General features: G+C 41.3%; 1 protein-coding gene across 2 annotated transcripts; it reads left to right on the top strand.

The window, feature by feature from the left end:
• The first annotated feature begins 9,472 nt into the window (after window positions 1–9,472).
• On the top strand, window positions 9,473–27,992 carry AMD1 (adenosylmethionine decarboxylase 1). Of its 2 annotated transcripts, none has more exons than XM_071548909.1 (9): window positions 9,473–9,991; window positions 20,437–20,523; window positions 22,022–22,148; window positions 22,643–22,745; window positions 23,577–23,619; window positions 23,712–23,856; window positions 24,603–24,695; window positions 24,782–24,937; window positions 25,877–27,992. In XM_071548909.1, exons 1-9 carry the CDS (start codon window positions 9,861–9,863, stop codon window positions 26,015–26,017), a joined length of 1,026 nt encoding a protein of 341 aa, XP_071405010.1. In that variant the 5' UTR covers window positions 9,473–9,860; the 3' UTR covers window positions 26,018–27,992. The 2 variants fall into 2 exon arrangements, with proteins under 2 accessions (XP_071405010.1, XP_071405012.1); XM_071548911.1 differs by lacking the exon at window positions 9,473–9,991 and adding an exon at window positions 11,233–11,388.
• The last annotated feature ends 6 nt before the right edge of the window (window positions 27,993–27,998 follow it).

Below are 27,998 nucleotides of genomic sequence, written 5' to 3' on the forward strand. Positions count from 1 at the left end.
TGGACACAGACACAGGTGAGAATAAACAAACAGAGAAACACGCAGAAATCTGTATCTGATAATCTGAGGCAGAGGAAGTAGGCAGAACCTGGACAGAACTTACTGAGGCTCTATATAAATAATATTTTCTAGTTTCCTGTGTAAAAATCTGATATGGAAGTTTAGCATCCTGCCTAGGCTAGAAAATTAAACTGTGAAAAGAGAAAAAAAATCATCACTCTAATAGTTCTATCAAATGACATAGTGTTAGCATGCTGAATTACATTATTTTCCTGACATAAACAGACATGGATACAAAGAAATATAAATATTTAGATTACCTGTCTAAATCTTGCCATTTTCCTTATAAAACTGGAGATTGAAAAGAATGTTTGTATTATTGTCTTGCGCTCAGTCACAAAAATCTGAAGTATATGTATATGTATTTGAATATATGATGCTTTACAATTTGAAGAACTAATTTGAAGTTATTAACCTCTTGTACCCTGGTTATCTCAAGTGACTATGAATCAAGAAAATTGATACTATCTCCTACCATTTTTTATATATGTCACAATTTGGATATAAGGTATACAAATTAGTAGAGTCCTTCAGAAGAAAAGCCTTGAACCCCTTGTTGAAATATGACTTGAAGAAACCAAAGAGATGGTAGGTAGGAGAGGAAAAAAATATTTTAAATGTACAGTCAGTTCAGGTTATGTTTTGACACTGTCCCACATGACATCCATGTCTGTAAACTGGAGACACATGGATTTGACAGAAGGATCACTCAGTGGATAAGCAATCATCTGGATGGCCACACTCAGAGTTGCAGACAATCGCTCCAAGTGGAGACCAGTGATAAGTGTGTCCTCAGGGGTCAGTATTGGGGGCTGATGCTGTTCAACATCTTTGTTGGTGACCTGTACAGTGGGATCAAGTGCACTCTCAGCAAGTTTGTTGATCACATCAAGCTGTGTGGTGCAGTCAACATGCTGGAGGGAAGGGATGCAATCCAGAGAGACGTGAGAAGTGGATGCCCCATCCCTGGAAGTAATCAAGGCCAGGTTGGATGGGGCTTTGGGCAACCTGGTCCAGAGGAAGGTGTACATGGTAGGGAGTTTGGAACTAGATGATCGTTAGGGTCCCTTCCTTAATTCTATGATCCTATAATTCTGTGTTATATGTTGCAAATACTAAGCTTAAAAAAATCAAATTATCATGATTAAACTGGGTGTATTGTTTATGATGTGTCTTTCCTTAAGCAGGCAGCATATATTCTATAACTGCACACAGAATGAAATCTAGTAAGCAGTACTCTGTTGGCCAAATGACCAAAAGGCTCCTGCATTCGCAGTGAGAAGTATATATGAAAGCTCAGCGCATGTCTTCCACCACAGCTGGCCTGGCTGGTGCACAGATTCAAAGCTGCAATCAAAGACAGTTGTGCAATTTAGACCTTAGCTAGCATTTTGAAAATGGAGAGGGAGGGGTAGTATTAAACTACTGAAGAAATATTTTTGAAAAGTAGGGGCACAAAGTCAATTCTGGTTTAATCAAGGACTACAGATCCATAGCAAAAAAAAAACCCCAAAAACCTGCCATCATGAGAAACTGATATATTTTTGCCAGCACCTTGTTGGATGCTATGATCAGCTCCACTTACGCACAACTCTGTGTACAAGCTTTGTCTTCCAGTCTCCAAAACAGCCAGATCACTTTTTTATATCATCCAAAAATATGCTCTCTGTAACAATTTATCTTAAAACAACTTTCAGAAATGAGTCATGACCTTTGTTTAAAGGTTTTATTTTCGAAATGCTGACACCAGCTTAACTCTAGCATTCTATAGAGGGAACACTACTACAGAGAGACTTAAGTGATGCTGTCACATAGAGCAGAATAAATTATTTCAATTGTAAACCAGCTAATTATACATTAAATCTGGTACCTACTCCTCTTTGTTATAAGAAAGCTTCTTGCTTACTCTGGATGAAATATAGCAGCGTGTCTAAAGCCATACAAAGCCGTTTTGTTTTTATCATATCAATCTCACTCAGTGTCTCCTTTTAAGATTTGTATTTCTATTCATGTGATAGCCTTGTGTTTTCATTTCATTTTCAGAGTTTTGAAATTTTGAATGTACAGATTGACAAATACCCCAGGGGTCAAATCACAATTTATTAATGCCTGAAATCTCATTATTTTTGAATAAATCTCATTAGTTTAAGACCTAACTGGTGACTTTTTATGCTTGGGTTTATTAAAATTTATAATAATGTAACCAGTGTAAATCCCTTCTTTATATAAATGAGCAATTAGAAACAATGTAAGCAATTACAAGATATATAAATATTTTTTCATTACTATTCTGATAAATATGATGAAATTTTCCCTGTGGAAGGCTGATTATAAATCAGTCACAATCAGATGTCTTCGCCGAAGCCACCAGCATAAAGAGACAGTCTGGCTTTCCTCAATGGAGTAAATAGGGAATGAACATGCTTCACCTATGGGACAGACCAAATGGAAACAAAAATAAGATCATTTTAAACTGAACTTTGGATATACTTTTGTACTCTTGAGAGAAACATGGGTTTCACTGTTGTCTCCCTGAGAACCCTTTCAGCTTTAACCACAGGCCTTGTATATGTGATCGCAAAAAAAGGGATGCATCTTTGTTCACTCTGTGTAAACAAAACTAGTCCATGTGGTTGACATCCCACCCTTGCCATGCTGATTCCTTCAAAGTTTTCTATATGGCCCAGTTTAGGTATTTGAAAAGACAGAGCTTTGTCTCTTAATATTTTCCCTTTTTTTTTTTTTCTTTTTGAAATAAATTATTTGTTTTTCCTTTGACCTACTGCACTTTTCTTACTTTAACTGCTTATTAGAAGATAATGGAAAGATCTCAGATATGAACTGTTAACAATCTACACCAAGGAAACAAGACAAGAAACTTTTAACAAAGATCACTTATGCATTCATTCAGTATTTACCAACACAATTAATTCATTTAACTAATATATGTGATTTTTTGTTATGTTTCCCTGATCTCTCACCATGAGCAGGTGGAGGGGGGAAGGCAAAGCACATGACAATTCCTATTGTCAAAACAAGCAGAATAAAATTTTGGTATGACAAAATAGAGTCATAGATAAGAAGAAAGGGCCCAGTTCATTTTCCTCCCTGGAACCCCTCTCTGAAGGTCACTTCTGATTATCCTGTATCCTGGTGACAGATGACAATAAATAATACTATCTTTCCTTCCTTTCAAAGGAGCTAAGAGGAGTCTGCCTCTCTTATTCTCTCATACCCGGTAATATTTCTGTACATTTATTGTTTCATAGATTTATGTACTTCTATTGACTTCAAATTTAGTTTACAAGTTGAATGTGTGAATGTTTGCAGGAGCAAGGGCTTTTTTTGCATACTAAATTCGCTTTGACTGGACTAAAATGACTGATATGACCAGTGGCTTTTGGGGATTGTGCAAGGGGAGAAAGTATGAGTTTTGCTTATATATGTGTAAGATTTCTATTGACTGACAGCTTTGTTTTCAAATGCCACAGAAAGACTGGGAAAACTGTCCATTTTCCTTGTTTAGTAGGACAATCTCGGAGCCTTTTAGGGTCAGAAATGGTTTTCTTGCTTTGTATTGGTGACTGTAAATCAACACTGATACAAAGATGCAACTCTTGCCATAGTGAGCAGTAAGGGAAGTTCAAGTGGGTCTTTGCATTTTCAGGAACACAACTACAAAACATCTCAAGCAGCAGTTCACATGTACTTTTTAATTATCCAAATGTAGGGATTGACACCAGTTTTTAGAACACTGAAAAAATAACACCAATAAGAAAAAAGCCAGATTACCCAATTATCTTTTTTTAGTCTCTCTTCAAAGATCAACTGTAACTAGCTTAGATAATGGTTGGATAATATAATATATTTAGCAAATTAGGTACATACAAATATTGAAGGTAACTACAACTGAGCTAAAGTTATTTATAAGTAATTTTCATAGATAAAGACAAAATATTTATGTTGTAATTATGACTTAAAATCATTATTGCATTCAAAGCATTATACTCATTAATCAAATGCATATGAAAAAGTATATAGGCATGAGAGTAGGAAAATTGATTGAGAGAGGAATTGACACTAATAACAGAAGAGGCCTAGAGGGCTTTGACAGATATACAACAATTTGGTTAGATAAAACTTGATTCAGGGAAAGCTGGTAGAAGTTTCTACTCCAGGAGCAAACAATATTCCCTATTTCAAAAGGACAAGCTTTGATAAACCAGAGAACTTACTTGTGAAGTCAGGCAATGAGGAATTCAAATATTAAAGATAATATAATTAAATAGAAAGGATAAAAGTATATGGACTTTGTGTCTCAAGAAAGCAGAAAAAGTTCTACTGAAGAGAGGTAGTTGAATAAATAACCACAAGAAAAACCCCAAACATTTGCAAAATGGCAAAGAGGATTAAGCACAAAGAAACTGTTATCTGAGGGATAAAGAAAAGGAAGGACAAAGTGGGAACTGACAAAAGTCAAGCTGAATTAGACTTCCAAAAAGATACAAAAAGCAAACAACAAAAAAAATTCTTCATCCCCATAAACAAAAGACAATAAAGGACTGTAGTGCTATGGAATACAAAAGAAGAGAAATGGAACGTAATCTTGGCAAAATATAAATTGTACTTCGCTATTGATCTGAAATTAATACTTTGTCTCAGTTTTTAATGAGTGCAATGACTGATCATGGGAGCAAAGACAGTTCAGATAAGGGCAGGAGTGTGTGGCAAAGCATCATTCAGCACAAAGGCAGAACAGAACCCAAGAAAATGAACGCAAGACCAAGCACCTTCTCCACATCATTCCTGAAAGGAACTAGCACATGAGCTCATGGGTCTACTACCAGGTGAATGGAGAGGAGCAAATTTCACGCCTATCACCAAAAAGGTGCTTTATTCCTGCAATGAAGTTTTTATAGCCCATCACTGCAACATCCAGGCCTGCAAAACACACACAAACTAGCAGCAAGTGCAATTTAGGCCAGTTTTTTCATTTAATTCTCGTTTTTCAAATGTAATTGAGTGATTATTCCATTTGCCAAATATTTGCTGCTGGATCTGTGAGCTAATCTTTGAGAAGTTTCAGTAATTTCATGGTTTTAAAAGACATACACTGTCCAAGTATTATGCTCCTTATACTTTACAATTTCACACAGAGAGATTTCTACAAGACTCACTTAATTGTCAGAGCTTCCTTTATTATTTTTTGTCAGCAAGTATCATTTTTCAGGAGATAAATTCTATGGTAGTTATTACACTTACAACTATCAGTCAAATCTGAACTATCTGCAGAGGAAAGCATAATGGCACCCTGCAAATTATTCTACATGACAATTCTTCATATTTACTTTCCTCATTTACTTTGGAAGGCTATTTCCTGCTTGTAGGCAATAAAATCATTTATTCAGTAGGAAATAACAATATGAGGTGCTTGAAATCATTATTTTGAGCAAAAAATAGCTCTAGTACTGAAAGACCATTTCTGCTTATTACTGTGACACAATTCAGAATTTCTATCATGTAGCAGAGCAGCCCAGATTTGCTGAGAAATTCTGTTCTGTGACTTTTGACTCTCTGAACAGTGAAAGTTGGCTGCAGTTGCTGTCCTCTCCATAAGAAGAAACCTGAGAAGTGGGGTAAGTGAATCAAAAAGTGGGAATGGAGGAGTATGGCCAGGTTGGCAGCAGTAGAGATGAGTGCTTTGGTTTCTAAGAGGGGGGAAAAATGCCTTGAAAGTCATGCATTCTCTGTGCCTACACTGTTCTGTAGCAACTCGCTTTTTTGTTCTTTTTGTAACAACCATCCAAACAATTGGGGAAGACAGCAGCACACTGCATTTTCTGCTTCTCACAATCACATCCTGGAGTTGCACAGAACTAGGGGTAATAAAACCTTTGCACAAATATTAACAAGGAATATTTTCCTCCACAAAAAGCAGGCACGACCTGTAACTGCCCGGTGGGTGGAGGGCTGCTGGAGGTGGCTTTAATTCTGTATTTGAATCTTCATTTTTCTTGGCAATGCCACTCATGTAAGTTGGCTGCTCTAAATTACTTTGCTGCCACAGCACTCTATGGATCATTCCAGCTGCTCAAAATAGCTTCCAAGTGAGGAAACCTCTGCACAAGGAGTATTCCCTAGGGAGAAATTTCAAGAACTCTACAGCCCCTTTGTGCTACTGGAAAAGTGTAAAGAGACTGGATAAGAATACAAAATTCATCATTGTCCTTTCTCTACAATAAAACATACATACTTTCTCGTCTTTCTTTCTGGACTTGATTATTTGTTGACACCAAGCTTGCACTATTCAAGAATATGGGTAAGAGCAAAGATTGCCTCACATTAAGTCTGCGAGCTCTGTGCTCTGCAGCTGGAGAAGCAATGAAAAGCAGACATAGCTGTGGCACCATACAGGCTTGTATCCCGTTTCTGACTGCCCCATAGCTCTGTTTTGGTATGTAGAAACTCTGAATCACTTTGACTGCTGTGTTTGGTTACACACCTAACTATAATTAAAAAAAAGGCAAAATGAAGTTGATATTGTTACTACAGGTTTTTTACTGTATAGAATTTCCTCCTGCATACAGGGGAAGGTACCTGACCAGCTACAGCCTGTTGTACCAGCAGATTACTACAAAGGAACCAGATCATAAACAACATTTGGCTCTGTCTCACAATCATATGATGATATATATCTGAGTCTTCCTGTCTTCCCAAACCATCCTTCCTCCAGATTCAAATGCCTGATTAATGTTATTAAATCAGTGTGCAAATGGCTCTGGTTAAATTAGTCCATTCCCTTTGAATGGACATTTTCAAACCTGCTGGTTCTTCAGCTCCTCTCCTGTCCTTTATCCCTGGGTAATCTCAGTTGTAAACATGAATTCCGCAACCATTTTTTAAACGATGACTCACAGAACCTCCCTCTAATCCACAACAATATCCTTCTGTCCTTTCCTGAAACCTCAGCCTGTCTCTCAGACAATACTTTGTTATTGTCCAGTTGTCAGTCAAGTTCAAAAAAGAGCTTTCTGTGTTTCCCTCCTTTCCCTCCTCCACCTGTTTTTTGTGTATCTGTCAGCAATCCATCCTCCTGTGAAAGAAGGCCTGCAGCCTTCAGCATCCATACAAATCTCTTTTTAGGTGATCATACCCATACTCTCAGGCTTCAAATATACAACATCACCCTGCTACTTCTCTAATACATCAGACAAAGAACTTGTCTTTGTTTTCAAATTCTTTCACTGTTTCATCTTATTCAGCGTTGAGATCATTTCCCTCCTCATGTCAGCTGATGATACTGCACTGCATTGTCCCTCGTTAAATTTTCAAGCAAGTACTTCACGAGGCTTCATAGGTTATCCTTCACACTGAGAAGCTTCCTAGAAATAAAAAAAATCTACTTCATTTTTTGAATCTTGTCCTTCTCTGAAATGTCTTAGAAACATGGGCAATTGGTGTGCTTTGAAACCAAGAGACTCAATGAGTGGGTTAAGCCCACCCTGACCTGTGTCTCATAGCAGGTGAGAGAACACTGTAGTCCTGAATTGGAAATGTCAGAGAAAGCACAAGTTGAAGGGGACAGACAAGAGCACAGTCAGACTTCAGGAAATGCTGAAGTTTGTGAGCACGTGGTCCAAGACACGGGGTGAGACCACATCATAGTCAAGATCAGGAAGTCAGAGACTCCACACAAGACAGGATCCAAGACAAGAAAAAGACACATCTGGCTGGAACAGTGTCAGATCAAACACTGAATTGAAAACCAGAGGCCAACATTTAATCAACAGAAGACAGGACTAGGAACTAGTATTGAACATCTAAAAACAAGGATGGGTGGGCTGATACTAAAAATCAATGGGAAATATGGCTGGGCAAAGTCCACAAACTCTCAGCTGTAGCTCCTAAGCATTTCAAGCAGACGTAATCCATCATGTCTACTGAAGCTAGTGGTCCTGCCCTCCCTATCCATTTCATGTGCATGCCCAAGCACAGCCTCTTATTTATACCAACACAGGCATTTATGTAGCTGGAACATGAACTGGCCTGGGAAACTGATGCAAGTTAAAGCTGATCACAATTAAAAACTATTAACCATCGTTAAAACTAAGTAGTTAGCATTAAACCTGATGCAGTCCCCTACACAGCCATGCTGCTTGTGTCGGCAGAACGAAGCAGCAGCATGGAGACAGAAACAAACGGCTGAGAAAGGAAGACCCTTTTTTTAGGGTAGTCACAACTAACGCAAAGTTAATTAAAAAACAGTGAAGCCCCAGCACTAGAGAACGTGGTTCCCTGCCAGCTATTAAGGCTGCGCTATGGGTGCATACAGCGGCGACTAGGCACCTAGGGAATGATTCACATCCAGCTGCCTTGGGAATGACTCACTGACTCAGTGAGTCACTCCCTCGCTGGTGGACGGAGCCCACTGCCTATTATGCTGCCCGATAGTATCTCGCTGTCTCCTAGTAGGGACTCATTCATCTGTCCCCAGCCATCTGCTGCTGCCTGTCCCATGCAGCGTAACTCCCGCAGGCTCATCGGGGCAGACGGCATTTTCTCTTCCTCATTTGGTCGCTAGGGAGGGTTTCCTCAAACTGTGAGGTACTGCAATACTAGATTGAAAATGCGCTATAAAATCACTTAAAAATGCTTTAAATTACCATAAACCTGTCTAGTTTGCAGCAATTTCTTCCAAATATTAGAAAAAACAAAAAAAGTCGCAGGTAATCAAGTACTGACCCACGGACAGCCCCGTGGTCCCTCCCGTGTGCGCCTGCAGCACCACATCCGTGCTCGGTCACTCGTTCATCGTGCCTCCTCGCTGCTCGGGCACACGCCGGGCTCCTGGAAGGCACCAGGGGAGCGGAACTGCGCCTGAACCCTCGGTCGAGCTCCTCTTTACGAGCGAATGAAGGCACGGAGGGAAGGAGCGCCTGGTGCGGGGGCAGTGCTGGCGCCGCGGCCGGGATTCTCAGTCTCTCTCTCCTTGCTCCGTGCTTAGTGGTTTCGGGGGATGCTCCCCCACCGTCCCTCGGCCATGTTCAGCCCTGCTCCCTCTCGCACCCCCCTCCTGTCCCCGGATGGCTCACTGCCGACCACAGGCCGGGCTCCCCAGCGCTTTTCGGGGGAGGCGCGGTGCGATCCCGGCGCGGCCGCCACCCCGCGGTTCCGAGCGCAGCCCCGGCGCCACCCGCGCTCCATCTCCCGCTCCCTGCGGGCGGGCGGGATGCGGCGGGAGGGGCCGCGGCACGGGCATGTGGCTCGACGAGCGCCGCCGCCACCCTATGGGCAGCAGCGAAGGGCGGGCCCGAGCAACTGCCGCCCAATGTGCAGGGCGAGCCGGCGTGATGCGGGTACCTGCGGGCTATAAAGGCGGCTGCGTGCGCACTGGCCCCTCGCTTACACAGTATGGCCGGCGACATTAGCTAGCGCTCGCTCAACGCTCTTCTCTGTAACAGGGGAACACACGGACTACAAGGAACCGAACCGCATCGCCCGCCCGCACCCCCGCTCGGACTGTAACCCGCTCACACACGCTCACGCCGCATCCGCCGCCGTGCACTCCGGGTGGTTTTCACCCGTTTAAAAAATAATAATTCTTCCTTCTTTTACTTATTCTTTTTTTTTTAAATTAATACCAAGTAAATCCCCCAGAAGGTAAAACCCGCCCGGGACGGACTGGGACCCGGCGGCGGCAGCGCGGCCCGTGCAGCAGCAGCAGCGAACGGTGGCGGCCGGGGGCGGCAGTTTGGTTGTCGTTTAATTTCTGTGGTTGTTGGTTGCCGAGTTGTCTCACCATGAAGGAGAGCGGTGCACACTTCTTCGAAGGGACCGAGAAGCTGTTGGAGGTGTGGTTCGCCCGGCAGCAGCCCGCGCAGCAGGAGCCGCACCAGAGCAAGGGGTCCGGCGACCTCCGCACCATACCCAGGTCCGGGAGCGGTTGGGGCGGGGTGGGGTGGCGGCGAAGTCAGCGCTGCCCGCGGCGGGAGGGAAGGAGGAAAGGAGGGTCTCTCGGGTGTGGCGGCGCTCGGGGGGCGATGGCGGCCGCGCCGAGGGGAGGCAGGTTCCGGGGTGGCCGTCGGTGGGGGCTGGGCCCCCGCGCTGCCGGCCGCCTTCTTCCTCCCTCGGTGACAGTCCCGGCATCTCCCCGCTAGCGGTGACCTTCCGCCGCCCTCTAGAGACCCCCGGGCAGGGAGCCTCCCCAGGTCCCGGCCGCCGCGGGGAGGCGGCGGTGGTGCCGGGGACGGAAGCCATTCCCGCCGCCACCTCGTGCCGCCCCGCGCGGTTCCTGCTGGCAACATGTGGTGGGGAGCGGGGCGTGTGCCGCGGCGGGAGTGCCGCAGTGCCGCTGGGGCCGGAGCACGGCAGCCGCGCACACCCTCTGCGGCGGCTCCCGCCCGCCTTCGGGGGATGATTGGCTCCGCTCCTGCGGCCGGCCTCGGCACAGGAGGGCTCGGGAGATCCTGCCCTCCGTGTGCCGCGGAGAGTGGGGGCCCTGGAATCTCGTTCAGGCTAGGAAGAGTGATCCCTCTGGCTGTCGCGGGGGGGTTGATGGTTCCCTTGCATGGCCGGTTTGGCGGCGAGCTCGGGCACTACGCAGCCGGACAGGTCCATGCAGGGCTCTGGCGGAGGGAAACGGGCGGCACGCGGGGACTCTCCCGTGCCTCCCTGTGGCGTGAGAGGCGCGGGGAGCGGGGCTGCGCCTCCTCCCCCACAAGAGTGACCGGAGCCGCCGCTTACACGTGAGTGCCCTGGCCGCGCTCCCGGGCCGCTCCCGTGGCGCTCCCCATTGAGCAGCCGAGGCCAATGGGACGGGGAGCGGCGGGGGCCGGGCCCGCGCCCGGCACCCAATGGCCGCCCGGGCAATGAATGCGCTGGCGCCTCGCTCGCCGCCGCCCGGGGCGGGCAGGGAAGGGCCCGGGGCCCGCTACGCTCCGGGCACGTGTTCGGGACCCGCTCCCGCCGCTCCCCGCCCGCCGCCCGGAATGTTCCTGCGCCGCCTTTGTTAGCGCGGGAGCCGGTGGCCACCTGCCGGCACCCGGGTCGCCTTTGGAACCGTGCTGGGCCCGGCGGGGCGACATAGTTGTACTGTAGAGTGCCAGTACTCTATGTTATAGGGGGACAGTCTGAGAAGACTGGAACTAGATGATCTTTAAGCTCCCTTCCAACTGTTCTGTGGAATACCTAGACTTAGGATTTTTGGGGTCCAGCTGTAGATCTACAGAAAATTGCGTTCTCCAAGTGTCAGAAAATGGTAGCTGGAACCCTGAAGTGCAGAGCAAAATCTGCAGAACTATGCGTGCGGTTGCAGGGACAAGAAGAACGGTATGTAGATGCTATCGGCTGACATAGTTGGAAAAGCAGGCTTGTCCTAAGCAAACAGAGCAAATCTGAAGGTTATACTTAGATCTGTACTTCACTTTCAGTATGATCAAGTGTTCAGCTTTTCAGATTTGGATGGTAGCTGGAGGATCTAGTGGTCTCAAGAGTATTCATATCTGCTTGTGTATGTTACTCTTAACCAGTGGTCTTCGGTTAGGGAGCTCGAGCAAGAGAGCGTGGTCATGGTATATCTAATGTTTGGAAGTATGTTAATGATGATAACAGCTTCATTCAAAGGCATATGCTATTTGTCTTTTCCTTTGTTTTGATATTTCTCAGCAAATTTCGTGCATGTGTTTATCAGTGGAGTTAGCTGTTCGAAGATCTGAATTGCCAGTAGGCAGGTAACTGCCTTTTCCTAAAATAATTACTAGCCTGTGCTGCATGTGCATGTCTGCATACTCATGGGTAGTGGAAGCTTCATTCCTGCTATACCAGAAGCACTGCAGAATACGTGTTTAGCTCTGATCTGTTGGTGTAACAAGGTAGTTTGCTCGTGTAAATTTGGCTTGTGAAACTCTTTAGACCGTTTTGAATAATGGAAATCATCAAATGTGGTTAGTATAGCTCTTTGAGGCTTAGTGATGCAGCAGATACAGGGTAACGGGTGATGTAGGTAATGTCCAGGTGATCCTGGAAGGCTGTTGAAAATCCCGGCTGAAATACTTGCAGGTAATGTGAGCTGTGTAGACATTTGAGAATTCCTGTAATATTTGACCTTAAATGTGAAAGACTCCAAAAGCACTCATTTGGTTTTGTTAATAAGCTGATGTTGGAATATGCAGATGTAGTTTAGAGACGGCATTCTGCAAATGCTTTCCTTGCTGACATACTCGTGTTCTCTGGTGTTCCATTTGTCCGCTCAGACTTGTTTGCAAAATTGCAAGCTTAACTTTTAGACCGCTCAAGAGCGTTTAATGTAATTGCAGTGTAGGTACTGGGACAGTTCCTTTGTGTGGTTTAGTTAAGGCTGTAAGGTTTTAATAGACTAGATAAAAACTGTTAACTGTTGAACATGTGGTATTTAACACAATTTCAGAGCTGTAAGCAAGCTTTGAAGATACGTGTGTTAATTGGCTCTTAATATAAGATGTTAATTGAGGTAGTGACTTTTTTTCGTAGGAGCTGTGACATGTGTCTGAAAAGTGCTGTTAACCTGTGTCCAGCAGTAATTATCAGTAATACTGTGTGTTTAGCATAAACTGCAGTTTTACAAACATTCAATTTCAGAAAACTTGTAATTAAATTACCTATTGCAGTTGATAGATGCAAGTGAAAACATTCTCAACACGATATCTCTGACTATGCTAATTCTGTAGAGGTGATTGAATAAGCTAGTTTATGTTGAACAGAACTTGAAATCAAAGCTGAAACTGTAGAACAATAGCTAAATTAGAATCAAGTTGCAAACCAGTTGAGCTTGCCTTTTGTATTGTAATACCTGCTTAGTAGTGAAATGTGAACCATTCATCTACTGAATGACTAAGCTAGTGTTCAAAGCTGAAAATTTCCATGTTCCATGTGCTTGTTAGGGATTAGATATTTTAAAGTCTTTGCAGGATATCATCAGCAAAAAGTTCTTGAACTGATGCAGTGAAGGGGTCTTTTTTTTCACATTTTCCTCCTATGGACAAGCTTCCTTTCTGGATAAAAACTTGGATTAGGTGTAATGTATTTTGGAAAACATCTGTCACTATTGCTTTAATGCATTCAGTAAAGGTCCCAACTAAAGAATATTGAACATGGTCTTTACTTTGCTGTGAAGTTTTGGGGGTTTTGTTCATTTGCTAATGAATTCTGCAAAAAGGTCTTATGATTGAAATAGTGGCAAGCTTCTGATGATGCCTACCCTGCTTATATTCAGCAGTGGAATGAAGTTAATGTTTCTGTGGTCTCAAAATAATTTGCTTTAATTTTAGTCCTTGTTCTCACTATGCTTTCTACAGCATGTTTTTTTAAAAATAGCCTTAAAAATGTATAAAAACTGGAGGGTTTGCTGAAAACATGATGAACTTGCTACAGACCTGGGATTTCCATGGTGACTGTGTAGTGCATTCACTATTCCCTCAGTAAAATAAGCTGTTTATTCCTTCAGATGCGCAGCTGGGCATTTTGCATCTCAAGCGTTATCGTGATCCTGAGCGTACAGAAGTTTGAAACCATAAGTTAATGATGCAAGCATTACAGGTCCATATCTCAAGCATTCAACCTGAAGAATATTCTGAAATTATTTATGTATTTTTAATCTACTTTCTATTTGTCTGTATTAAGTGATCACATAAGCCAGAGAAAACTGCAGCAATGAGCAGTATGGAGTGATACTTGATACCAAATTCTGATCCCAGGCTACAAGAAAGCCTCCAAGCATGCATATAGTCAAGCATCTACTCCTGTAAATACTTGCTTTGTACTGCACCCTATAGCCTGACTCAGATCACTGCTCCAGTGTCTCTGGACCTCTGCTCCTTCCTCCAGTCCCGAGGACCACAGCAGTTACCTGCCTGTTTTCTCAAACAGCAAAGGTACAAGGAGGCTGGGCCTTGAACCCCTTTCTACCCTTACTCCTGCAGTGCTTCGGAACAAAACTCTGTGGCGTCTGGAAAGAAGGCAGCATTGTGCCAAGATAAGGGCTTCTGTCACTGTGTAGTTGCTGAGCTTTTTTTTTATGGATGATGCAAGGGGTTATCTGGAGAACTTTATGTAAGAATGCAGTCTTCCCTCATCAAAATGGATAATAATCAACTAAATTTTAGCATTCAGGTTCAAAATTGCAGGTAAAACATGCTTGCTTGTAACTCACAATTATAATTAAAGAAAGATTTCAGATAAAGAGATTAAACCTTTTTACACTCATGACTAGTGATTCTGATGCAGTTTGTAGGAAGTGAAGACTCATTGAAGACTTTTACATGTTACCACTGACACTGTTAAAGAATTTGGTTAGTCACTTTTTGCCAAAGATCTGGTCCCTCAGTGAGACTCTGTAGAGCATCCTATTAAAATATGTAGCTGCTGGTGTGTACTTAATGGCTGTTTAGGCAGCCAGGAGAACAGGAAGATTTGAGGTTTATGGTACATACTTACTGCCTTACACTATCTTTCTTCTGAAGACGGTTACACTCACGTTAGTCTTGAATGTAGCTTGTAATTCTTGCTGTGCCTGCTGGGGCTCATGCTTCTTAAACACTCAGTGTCAGTTACGTTTTGTGCTTTGATATGAAAGACTTGTAAAGGATGGAGTTCCCATTCCATATACACTGCTGTAATTGTAATAACGATGTAAGGCCTGCAACAGGAGAAACATGCAGCCATCAAAGCACTGTCTGTGGCCGTCTTTGTGCCAATCCTGAAATATCTTGGTTTCATTTGAAAATGATGCTCTAAATAGGTGGCTTGGGACCTTCTAGGTAAAAAGTATTTTGTGAGGAGTACTACACTGAATCACTTGTGATGTGCATGCAGTTTTCCATTCAGGTGCCTGCCTTGAATTCCAGATCGAATGCATGTCCCTGAAGAGTTTCTTAAGTTTAAGATAAGGGAGATGTGGACAGTCTCTCTGTGTATCTGTGTGCAGAGCAGAGCACACAGAGGGTGTGCCGTTTTTGTGCACCTCACAGATACTGCTGAAGTAAAATTACAGAGTTGCCGGTGCCCTGAGCCTAAACTCATACTGTGAATGTGCTTCAAGGTAATCTATCTTAAATAGCACTTTATATACCAAGTTACAGTTCCAGTAAGAAAAATTCATATGCTGCTGTCTACAGGAGCTTTGATACAGGAGGAAGTGCTTTACAAAGCTTGTATCTTCTGTGGTCTGTATTGTATCTGCCTGTTTCAGAACGCTTGAAACCAAGGTTGCTACTCTACTGAAACTGATACTTAGCCAGCTTTGGTGTGTCTCGGCTACATTTCCTCTGCGCAGGCAGTTTAGACATGGCATTAAGTTGGGCTGTGTGGATCATGGTGTTGGTAGGAATGTGCCTACTTAACTGGAGCCTGTTAAGGAGGTAACTGGTATATCTGTGGCTCCTAAAAATACTTAGTAGGTAACAAGTGAGGGGATAAAAGATTGCTCTGCAGTTGAATGCTTGATGTTAAACAAGGTCTTATGGTAAAGATTAAAGTGCTTATTACTTCTGGTACTGCAGATTAGTCAGCTGTTCTGTTTTAATGAAATGCTATGCAAGAGTATGTATACAGCTTAAGCTGTCTGTAGAAGTTTCATATGATTTATTCCTAAGAATTCCTGTCCTACTGCAGGACAGCTTTTCCTCCCAGTGCTGTCTCGCTGCCTTGGCGAGGTAGCCTTACTGGGGTGGTGGGATGGTCTGCTAATTGCTGACAGGAACAAGTTCTTGATATAGTTCTTTCTCTTTAAATTGCTGTTAGCACCTTCCCAGTTGGCCTGGAACAGCAGTATTGCGCCTGATAGGCTTGACTCCCTACAAGTTTTGCCCCTGAAGGGTAAAGCTCAGAAGAGCCAAAAATTTGCATTCAAAAGCGTGGTTTTATCTGGCAAGGAAAATTTGCCTCATAGCTTATTCATTCTTTATTTCTTAGAAGTATGGAATAAAGGAGCAAACATGATGATTGGAAACTTGGTTGACTATTCATTACAGACTTGAAGCATACTTCCTAAAGTTAGGATAATTCTCAATTATGATAGATTTTCTCTACTGGCATACCTGGTTGGCAGTTTGAATGGAAGTTATTTGCGCTCCGGTAACAAGTCTGTCGATAAGGCACTAAATATTGCGACAGAGGTGTGGAAGTGGATTGCTCAACTTGATTTTTTTTTTTAGCTGTAGAACAAATAGCAAGTTTTATACACTTGAGTAGATGTATTACACTTTCATTTGCTGTTCTCGTGAGAATGTGCAGCCATTTAAGATGCAATATGCTTGCCCATTGGAGAAACTAATTTGAATTTGGAGCAGTTATTTAAAACTTCAAAAATAGGATCTTAAAGCTTTGCAAAATGTGGTCAATAAGTCCACACAACAGTGAGGAGTTTGTCTTAAGTGTGTTTTTGCAGTTTAGCTGCAGAACCTCACATCCCTTGAGAGCTGCCAGTGAGTCACGGATCATATTCTATGCTTGAGTGTAGGAAAGTAGTTTTCAAACTGAGATTATCCTGATGTTTGGCTACAGAAAATAATTTAGGAAATAGTAATACCATGCACATTGATTGATGAAAGGGAGATTTTAAAGAGCCATAGCCCATGATAGTATTTTATTGAGAATTAGTCTTATTTGGTTCCCCTTTTTTAGTTGGAGGCTTTGCTTCCAAGTTAAAACTTAACTCAGTAATAAAATAAGTAGTGTTCTCAAATATTTCACTTACTTTAAGGGTTTTTACTTGACAAAAAATGTGAATAGCTGCAATACATATACTGATAACCATTGAAATAGTATTTTTGAGGTGGATTTTTTTTGCGTTTCCACATTAAGTTTGGGGGAGACATTGCTTTTCTCAACTAGTGATGCTTACATAATTATACAAATTTTTTTAAGAAAAAGAAGTACTACAAGAGTTAGACTTAAGAGTGAACTTTAATCTACTTGGTACAAAGTTGTCTCAGATGTTCTTCCTTAGCTGACCTTTAAACAATGGAACATGCCAAATACTAAGGTCATCTTGTTTAAACAGATTATGTTGCATCAAATCCAGCCTTTTTTTTTAGTTTTCTCTACTTAACTTTAAGATGCATATAGATACAGGTCATTATCTGTGCAGAACTCTTCCCTGTCGTGGCCAGGTGTCGTCCTGGGTGCTGCAACCCTTTGTCAGTCTATGCATGCATCTAGAGCCAGCCTGGCACCTTGTCTGTTTCCCGAGTTGCAGGGTTTTTTCATTAATGCTGCTCTAATCAGGTAAAATTATGAACTTGCCCTGTTTTTCTGTCAAGGCTGAACCCCTAACATTTAGCGTATGCTTAGCTGTGGTTTCTGTTGTATAACAGTGAAGAACTGAGCAAGGCTGTAATATGCCAAGGTCCCTAAATGTATGTGTATGTATGTATGTATGGCCAGACTTGGCAAATGCAGATTTGGGCAGGGCTCTCCCCATGTGGGTGTGCCCTTCCAGCCTGCGCAGTGGATTTTTTAGGCGAGGCACAGCGTGTGCAGAACTGGCCCCACTGTTTAAGTCCTGAGGTCCATCTGCCGTGGCTGAGTGAGCTTGGCTAGTGACAGGGAAGTCCTCGGGACTGTCACAGCCCCCGGTACTAACCGGGGCTGACCCTGCTGAGCATCTGAGATGTGACGGGATGGGATGGCAGGGAGGCATTGAACTGCCAGGGGACAGTCCCCACTGAGACTGAAACTCAGGTCCTTGGGATTCAGAGTCCAGAGTGCTCTCCATTACACCACAGGACCGCCCCTCACCAGCTATAGTACTAACAAGCCTAACTAGGGACTTCCTTTGCATTGTGGGCTTTGGACTTAACATGCAATATTGTGTTGTTGGTACCATGCTGTACTGCCTCCTCATATGTGTTTGAAACTTAAACAAGCCATTTCCTTGAAATGTGTGCATGGAGTTGGCGCTCCAGTGATCCTTAAAGAAAAGTGTTACTTGCCTACATAAAGCTGAGGTCTTGACTGTCTGACCAGGTAAGAAGCTTGTGAAGGCTGAGACGTGTGCTTTTGCAAAGCCTAAGATAGTTCCGTGCCCATTAATACTTAGACAAGTACAAAATCAGATTTGTAGTAATGTACAAATGGGGTTAGTGCAGCTCAGTCTTAGGGAACTCTTCCTCACCTTTCATAAATGCTGTATTGGACACTGGGTGTTTTTTTAATGGCAGATAAAATGTTGTCAGTAGCAGTGCTGGAATGATTTGAACAATTTAGTATATTACCTAGTTTTATTTACAGGAAGACTGTAATAAGATGTTAGAGGGAAGACATTAAGGCTGGCAAATGTATGCTGGTGTGTTGTAGCCAGAGAACTAAATTCGTCATTACTCTTGTCAGCAAAATAATGTGCTTTTTTTCCCTAGGAGTATTTAAAACATAGATACAATATAAACTGTTTCACTCTTTGTATTTACCAGATTTTTCAAGATAAGCAGCCACTTGCATTTTCATATACATTTGAGTATTAGAACGTGAGTATTAGTATTAAAGCTAAATCCAGTCTATGACAGAAGCATAGAGCTGAATAAAAGTGTGGGACTTGAGATGAGCATTAAAAATCACCCTTTTAATTTAACATGCAAATTTGAGTGTCTGTGCTGTCAAGTCTATAGTTGCAGAAAAGTGTTTCATCAAGGGTCACTAACTGGGGTGATAGTCAACCTCACTTTGAGTTTTTTTGAGTATCCAGTTATATCACTGAATTCATAAGCTTGTTCAGATGTGCACTTAATTATGAATGTTTTTAAAATGCGTAAGATTTTCTTAAATTCAGCTTCAGTCTCATTTAAAAGAGGGCTATAGTGTGAGCCTTTAAGTAGTTCTTGTTGAATTATATATAAATGTACTATTCTACTGTAGTATTCACTGTAAAAGGGAAAATCCTTGAGTATTGGTAGTAAAGATACAGTTTCAGAAGTCATTCTTCTGAATTAGGGAATTAATTGAGGGAGAAATTAAAGCATTTATTTGACAGTGTTCAGAGAAGCTAAAGAATATCTGGATATTTTAATTGTATTTACAGCAGAATGTAAAACTACAACTTCTTGAACTGACCAGTTTTCTAAGGGGAAAGGCTGCTGGGAGAAGCCTGCCAATGGAATTAACAGTGAGTGCTCTGTCCTGAAGTCCATCTACAGAGCTTTTGCAGTGTCAGTTCAGGGTGAGACGTCTGACTGCTAAAGCAGGATTATGCTGGCAGTTATGTGGGCAAGCTGAGCTTGCTTGGTGACCAAAAACTGGCAATTCTTTTGTGCTCCCAGCTGGGGAGGGCCCTGCAGTTATTCCTGCTCTACTGATGGGCAGCTTGGTTTTATGCTGGGTTAGTAAATCTCTTGGTTGTGACAGGTTTGAGGACAAGAGCCAGCAAAAGCCTGCAGGTGGAACATGCTGTGGGAAGGGAGGCATGGGAGAAGTAGGACAGCTGGCAGTCTTGTATTATGTGACGTCAGGATGCTGTATTTGTTCCTGTCTTATTTATAGCAAAATTGGCTGTATTTGATTCTACTAATCTGGTGTAGACAGAAGACTAAAGTTGACAACCAGAGTAGTTTTTTGCAAGTCTGTCCTTTCTCATTAGCACTTGGAATATTTTGACTTAATTTGAGCCCTTCAATTTTTTTTCCAAATCCCTTGTAGAATGAATATTAGACAGTAAGGAATCAAAATATTAAAATTCTGCAAGTATACTGAAATCTACCACTGTGGCTTCAAGTTGCACTGTATGAAAATACTTCAGTTTATTCTCTCCTAAGTATAATATTCCAAACTATTTGCTCTAAGTTGTCTGTATCTTGTAGAGGTAGAAGGAATTCTGTGATCGTAATTGGTCAAATAGAAATTCAGACCATTGAAATCTTATTATCTTTTAGGGATGGTTTTCAGTTTAATTATGAACTTGACTCTAAGCTGGTCAATTAAAACATCTTAATGTTAACTTGCTGGTTTATTACTCAAGTAAAGCCAATGACTATTGTGATGAAGTGCATGGAGGTTTGACCTAAAGCATACCTTAAAATAAATGGCTGTAACTTACCTTAGTACATGTGAGATCCATGATTTAAGGTTATCTTAACTCAGCTTTGAAGCCTGGGCTTTCTGTTTGGCAGCTGCCCCGCATGCAGCAGGTTACAGTAACAGATTTGGAGGAATACCTAACCATTGTGAGCCAAGAGTTGGATATTACTGTATTGTGATAGAGAGTCCCTATATAAAAGCTTTTCCAGTTCTGTGCTCTCAGATCCAGTAACTCAAGGGCTCTAGTCTTGTTGGGGCTATACTTTTTAGCCAGGTCTCCAGAAAGCTTTGGTTTGTTTAACCTGTGTTTTGTGCTTTTCTGTAATTTCTTTGCAGGATTGAGTGGGACAAACTTCTGGAGAATGTGCATTGTTTGATCATAAGTGTGACAAAAACTGACAAGCAGGAAGCTTATGTACTCAGGTAAGCCATTAGCTCATTATTTTGACTCTTAAGAGGTAGAGAAGTGAAAGCTGTCATATGGGATCTACTTGGCTGAGAATCCAATCTTGGGTTAATATGCTGCTGTTCGTAGGTGCAGCTTGCAGGGATCTGCCAATCACAATGCTGTCAGGTCTCTGTTCAGAGGTGGAAATATCTTTAGGTTATCAGTGTTTGTCTTTTTTCCTCCAACTAAAAGGACTGAGCTGTGGTGGTTCTGTACCTTATCACTGTATTTTGTCTGGGGGTACATAAAGTCTCCCCATTTAAGAGGTTTAGTATTACTTCAGAAGAATAGTGCACATGGATGTCACTTATAGACAAGCAAAAAGAAAAAATGTATCAGTAGATCTGCTTTAACTGGAGATAATGTAATCAAGTGGAACAACCCTTGCAGCTGAGCTAAGGACATATAACTTTTCCGAAGTCCTGGAATTTTGTGTGCAGCAGTTAGTTGTTGTAAGGACACTATAGTTTTGCCATGTGTTTTTCATCTTGGTTTTTTTCTACATGAACTTTACACATGCATTTGACATTCTCTGGTTTACTTCAGATTACAGATGCTGAAGCTTTTCTACTCTGAAAGACTGCCTTGAGGGCAAGGTTGGGCTTAAGAGCAAGCTAGTCAAAGAAATTGTGCTGAAGTCTTGTTTCTTCAGGCTTTATGTATTTTAAACAAAGTTCTGAAAAGAGTGCAACTAGTTCCACTGCATCTTGGTTGGAATATAGCCTTGACTTTGAATTTGTAAACAGTATTCTAAATTGAGTTATTTAAGCTAGTTTTTACTCCCATTGTACAGTTACTTGGTGAAAAGATACTTGTTAAGCATGTTTAAATATTCTGGATGTAGTATCAATGTCTCCATTTCAGTGGGGTTGTCGTTAAGTATCTGACTTAGTTTATGTGTAGTTATAATTTCTGTATCTTATTTATAAGGCATATCCTATAGCTGTGCCTATATTCTCTTTGAGAGGCTTCATATTCCTGTGTACTGGTGCTGATTTACCTCTCTAGTAGTCAGCTTTCCTAGAAGATGTAGCCAGACAACTTAGTAAATTCTATTAATGCTCTTGCCTTATTTGAGTTCACCTTCTCATAGGCTTTGTCAGCTGAGAAGGGTTTCAAGTTTGTTCTGTCGGGTTAAGATATTAAATTCAATGTCTATGCTGCGTACCTGCTTCACAGCCTGTTTGTATTTCTCAAATAGTTTGAGGATGTCTAATGCATGTATTATGCCTTCCTATAGTGAGGTATCTCTGTAATACCATGTTTGAAGCAAGTGTTTGTTTTGGGAAGTCACAACAGCTCAAATGTTAGCTGAAATCTACTGTTTTGATCCATTTGCCAGCATGTTTATGTACCATATGCTGAACACTCCCTTAGAGTAACACATTTGGTGGGGATAAGAACCAAGACCTGACCATTCCTGGATTGTTTTATGTAGAGCACTTAATATACTTTTAACACCTTTTTTCACAGTGAGAGTAGCATGTTTGTCTCCAAGAGACGTTTCATTTTGAAGACGTGTGGTACCACCCTCTTACTGCAAGCACTGGTTCCCCTGTTGGAGCTTGCCAGGGAGTACAGTGGGTTTGACTCAATTCAGGTAAGGTGTCAAAAATGTTGCATCTTCCTTAGAATGTACAAAAAGCTTTTTCACTGCTATTTCAAATTCACTGATTTTATTAAATATTCTGGAACTTTGACATTTATGTATGCTTCTCATAATGGGAAGATTGTAATATAAGATTGCTCTACCGCAGCATTAACCCTTCTATTTACCTCTTAATGGGTGCTAACTACCAAATGCTGTTATGCTGAGTTACTTAAGGGAAAGACTTCTGTGCCCATGCTATTAGCACTGAAGTCACTGGAATTTTCTAGTGGAAAACAAGTTTGGAATTAAGCTGTCTCCTGTAGCTTAGAAATTAAGATAGGAATAACTATATGCTTCTGAAACAGGAATAAAAGTAGCAATGTTTTGACAAGGAAAAATTTAGTCCTGTGAAAATTCATGATAAATGGTTGCATTTTTCTAAGTTTTTGGATGCAACATGGGTGGATATGTTCAATATCTAACATGCATCTTTATTTTTTCAGAGCTTCTTTTATTCACGTAAGAATTTCATGAAGCCTTCCCACCAGGAGTACCCACATAGGAATTTCCAGGAAGAAGTAGAGTTTCTGAATGAAATTTTCCCAAGTAAGTTCATGAAACTTCAGCCAAGTTGTGCAGCTTGTGTGAAGGGTTGATGCTATGTGAGAAGTGGCAAGCAGTGCAATAGGTACAGGCTGCCAGGCCATGCATTCAGCAGTCCTTACATAAGAATCAAGAGCTATAAATACATACTTGCCAAATTTCTGGCACTAGCTTGCCAAGATGAAAATTTCAATGATACTATGTTTGACATTTAGCACCTTGTCTTAACTGGGGTCAATCTTCAGACTTCCAAACAGGGTGTAGTAAATCACTCTGCACAATTCAGGTCTCACTAACCCTAAAAGCCCTATGCAAAAGCTAGAATAGTAATTTAAGCTAACAGAAGAAAAATGTGGGCTTTCCTCAGAAAAGTCACTGTGCTAAAAATTGAATTTAAACATTTCATAAAATTTAAAACCTACAAGAAGGATATTACATTTTAAATACTGAGAGAAAAATTTTTTTGAAGCAACATGGAAGCTGTGATACTCATCTGAGTCATTTGAAAATAAATGCTAACCATAAATCTATTTAATAGAGGCTTAGGAGTACCAAGGTTTCTTTCTGTCCATAGCAAAAGCTGTAATCTGAATTTCCTGCTGGGGTTAGGGTTAGGGTTGTCCAGCTGGGGTGTCCAGACCTACTTCTGAGGGAGCCTGCTTTTCTGATGCATTCCTGAAGCAAAATGCCTGGTTATTCAAATACAGATGCTGACTATAAGTGAACCTCATGGGGTTTTATGCAAACTTCTGTCTTTAAATATGAAATGAATATAATATTTTACATAAATGTTCAGCTATGGTACATTAACTGGAGACTTTTTGTCTTCTTTAGATGGAGCAGCTTATTGCATGGGGCGTATGAATTCTGATTGCTGGTATGTATGTTAAAAGTTTGAAGTCTTTGAGGCTTACAGTAGAACTTGGTGCTGGTAATGTGTATTACATACATGATTTGTACTTCCCATAGGTACCTGTACACCCTGGATTTCCCAGAGAGTCGGATATCCAATCAGCCTGATCAGACACTGGAAATTCTGATGAGTGAGCTTGACCCAGTAGTTATGGACCAGTTCTACATGAAAGATGGTGTTACTGCAAATGATGTCACTCGTGTATGTTTGCTTGAAAACTAGTAAAATGGGGGAATGGTGGGAATTGGGCAACCAAATGCTTTATTTCCTTACCATTTAATATAAGGTTTATTTTGTGGTAAGGAAAGTTTTAATAGAAAATGTCGGTTTAATGCTTTAGTTGTAAAATGAATTTAACTCTGGAATGTTTTTGGGAATGTAACTTCACATTTTCAATGCACTTGTTTTAGTGTGTTGGAAGGAGTGATACGCACTGCTTTGTGTGATTGTAAGCTTTTACTCTGAAAAATGGAGTGGGAATAAAACCACAATTTGTTTGATTGAAGTATTTAGATTATGAGAAGTAAGGCTTAGACTGAAGATAATGAATGCAAAGGTTATCTAGTTATAAAAATCAAGGCTAAATCCGGGAGTTATTTGGATGAGGGAGAGGGCACATTTGGGGTCTAAGTGTAACTTGCTGGTTCTGCTTCCTTTTCCCTCTTTTTCAAATGGGAAGTCCTGTGACTTGAACCAGTTTCTCTGATGAGTACACTGACTTCATCTTGTTCTGCATTTAGGCTTTGATTCTCATACTGTATTTGCTATTGAGATTTGGCTGTACCTCAGGTATTGTGTGGGAAATCAAAGGACTTGTATAAAACTGGCTTGGTTTTGGAAGAATTCTGCTGTCCTGCCCCCTAAATATTTATGCTACCTTTGAGTGAAATCTAAACAAGTGTAAGGATGTGTGATAAATCGTTGTTCAATTCTAACTTCTCTTTCAGATGAGTGGAATTCGTGACCTGATACCAGGTTCTGTTATTGATGCTACAATGTTCAATCCTTGTGGGTATTCAATGAATGGGATGAAATCAGATGTAAGTTTTACTCTCATTGATAAACAACATATTGATAATTAAAGTAAATAATAAATATCTGGTGGTAATATGTTTATTTTTTTCAGGGAACTTACTGGACTATTCACATCACTCCAGAACCAGAGTTTTCTTATGTTAGTTTTGAAACAAACATAAGTCAGACCTCTTATGATGACCTGATTAGAAAAGTTGTAGAGGTTTTCAAGCCAGGAAAATTTGTGACAACCCTCTTTGTTAATCAGGTGAGTTTACTTGCTTTGGCTTGTCAGCTTATTAAATGCACATAGACAAAAATAAAGCAAGGCTAGAGATTCTTACTGAGAAATTTGGGTGGTAGTTTCTTTGGAAAGTAAAAATACTCTGCAGTGTTGCTTTGGCACATACTAAATCTAATCTCCAGAATACTTCAGAAATACTAAGATAAGGTAGCCCAGTGTCAGTATTCTAGTGACTTCTTGTGGAGTTCTTTATAGGCATGATTTGTTGCTTTGTCGATTTTCTGGATTTACCTGCAGCTGTCAGTTGTAGAACTGCTGCTATTAATGATGATGCTGCCAGCTAATCATAGAACCAGAGAAGGCTTTGGATTGGAAGGGGCCTTAAAGATGATTTAGTTCCAACCCCCCTGCCATAAGCAGAGAAGCCTTTCACTAGACCAGATTGCTCAGAGCCCCATCCAGCCTGGCCTTGAACACTTCCAGGAATGGGAATACAGGACTTTCTTGGGCAACCTATTCCAGTGCCTCACCACCCTCACAGCAAAGAGTATCTTCTTGATACCTAATGTAAACCTCCCCTTTTTCAGTTTAAAGCCATTCCACCTTGTCCTGTCACCATGTGGCCTTGTAAAATGTCCCTCTCCAGCTCTCTTGCAGCCCCCTTTAGGCACTGGAAGGCTGCTATGAGGTCTCCCGAGAGCCTTCTCTTCTCCAGGCTGAGCATTCCCAATTCCTTTGAGCCTGTCTCTGTAGGAGAGGTGTTCCATCACCTATAATGGCTCACAGTATCATATGTAGGGTGCAGAATCACTGCTTGGGAATGAAACTTCCTGCAGCACTGTCAGACACAGATTTGGATCATGTTGGTAGTCAGTATCACAAGAACTGCATATGAAATACATGTTATGCTAGTCCATCTTTAAATGCCATTTTAAAAATAACTTCTACCATTTTGTTTTCTAGAGCTCTAAATGTCGCACAGTGTTTTCCTCTGCCCAGAAGATTGAAGGGTTTAAACGTCTTGATCACCAGATTGCCCAATTCAGTGATTATAATTTTGTTTTTACCAGTTTTACAAAAAATCGCCAGCAACAGCACAGTTGATTAAGAATGAAGAAAAAGCGCAAAAAGAAATCCCATATAGAAGGTGGTGGTTGCTTTCTAGTTAATGATTCAGGGGGCCATGTTTTCCACTCCCACCACCTTGTAGTTGTGGAAAGCCCTAGGTGTAATCATAGTATAACCATTTTGAATTGTATGCATTATTATATCAAGGAGTTAGATATCTTGCATGAATGCTCTCTTCTGTGTTTAGGTACTCTATGCCACTCTTGCTGTGAAATTGAAGTGCATGTAGAAAAATCTTACTGTCTGAAACTTTACAACACTTGTAAAAATAATTCAGGTAGAATTACACACAATATAGTTTTTCTCCAGGTATCACCAAAAATTCCCCACAGACAAGGCTTTCGTCCTCATTAGACTTTAGCCTCAACCTACTCACTGGGGACAGTTCTCTGTTAAATTGTCACACTGTTTTTGGTTTTTTTCACCTATGTTGAGATTTCAGTCTAAAAAAATTTTTCAAAAACTTTGATTTCTAGTGAAACTGATTATTAATGAACACTTTCATGTTTGGAGAAAGTTCTTAAAACAGTTACAAATTGTTTTGCTACTACACATGGTGATTGATTTATTTTTAAATCAGACTGACTTTTCATGCTCTAATAAAGCTTATAGGAATTTGCTCAGCTATACTGTAGCACTGGGCTAATACATTGGTCTTTCGCCTTTAGTAACTTGGATATTGGTACTAGTGCAGGCTAAAACTTGTCTTGCCTTAATGCTCATTATCTGTCCACATCCCCAAGCTGTCACACTGCTACACAATGGCAGAATTTGAAGAAGGTCCAAGACACGATAGGGGAAGAGCTGAGCCAGAATGCAAGTGCTTTGGCATAGTTGTGTGACAGCTTTGCAAAGTGCAAGTTCATATTGGCACCAGACGTTTTCTGTCCTAATCACCTGTTGTGTCAGAGTTAAGAAGCTGGTGCTTCTGAGCACTGGCTGGTAGATGTAGTGGACGAGTGGAATTTGCCAGTCTGGGTGTGTTGATTGGTTTGGATTATTCTCAGTAAAACCTGTGACCTACTACTCCTAACTGTAAAGAGTGCTTCTAAACTGGTCCAGTGTTACTTCATTTTGTTGTTCCGAGCAAAGCTAATGCCTCTATCTTGTGACAGTCCTGTGACATTGTTGTGCATGTGACTTACGTTGTATTTGAGTGTTGTGTCTTCATCTGTTTTTTCCTCCTAATTGCTAAGGTGGTTCCTCTTACTGTGACTTGAGGGCATTAAGTGAATGCATAGAACAAGAACTGTCTGGACATCTGGACAGAAGTGAAGTAAAATGCTATTGATGGAGCACTTCAATGGGTATTGACTAAAATGCAGGCTTTAAAGAGCTGGCACACTTTCAGTTGTGTTTGCAAATACTGGGATTCTAACAGCTGTGAGACAAACATGTTAACTACAAAATTGAGATTGTTTTCCCCTCCTTGACCTTGCAATGTTTTGAATCTTTCTGGTTTGACGCAGTGGTTTTTTGTTCCTTCCATATTTGCAAATGAAGCACTTTTTCAGTGCTTCCCAAGCTGAAGTCTACTTGGTTAGAAATCAAGTGATTGGAAGATTCTGATTTTTTTTTTAATTTGTGTTCTTTACCAATGTTATCAATTACATGCTGTAAATGGCACTAATGCTTTTTGGTGTTAATACTGAGGACCAATATTTCAGTGGGTTTTTGTTCTTATGTTGTCCCAATTGATCTGACATTGTTGGCTTGAGGTCCTTTAAGTAGACTGAGGATCCCTTTTTAACTAATACTGAAATACACATTTTTATGAAAAGAAGCATAAGCCACAACTATAAAAATAAAAGCTCTTGAATGGGTTATTGAACTATCTGGGTGATCAGGATGGGGGGAGTATGGTGTTTATAATTTCTGTGGTGTTAGACTTTGATCATTTAAAAATGTGTACCACAACTTAACGCTTCAATAAAAGTTTGCTTAAATTGTTCGTAGT

Source organism: Pithys albifrons, chromosome 2 (assembly GCF_047495875.1).
Source record: "Pithys albifrons albifrons isolate INPA30051 chromosome 2, PitAlb_v1, whole genome shotgun sequence".
In the NCBI taxonomy this organism is placed as follows: domain Eukaryota; kingdom Metazoa; phylum Chordata; class Aves; order Passeriformes; family Thamnophilidae; genus Pithys; species Pithys albifrons.

Coding starts and splice junctions, on each gene's coding strand:
- AMD1 (XM_071548909.1), top strand. CDS start 9,861: ATGAAGGAGAGCGGTGCACACTTCTTCGAAGGGACCGAGAAGCTGTTG. Junction 9,992..20,436: donor GACCTCCGCACCATACCCAG/GTCCGGGAGCGG, acceptor ATTTCTTTGCAG/GATTGAGTGGGACAAACTTC. Junction 23,620..23,711: donor CGTATGAATTCTGATTGCTG/GTATGTATGTTA, acceptor TACTTCCCATAG/GTACCTGTACACCCTGGATT.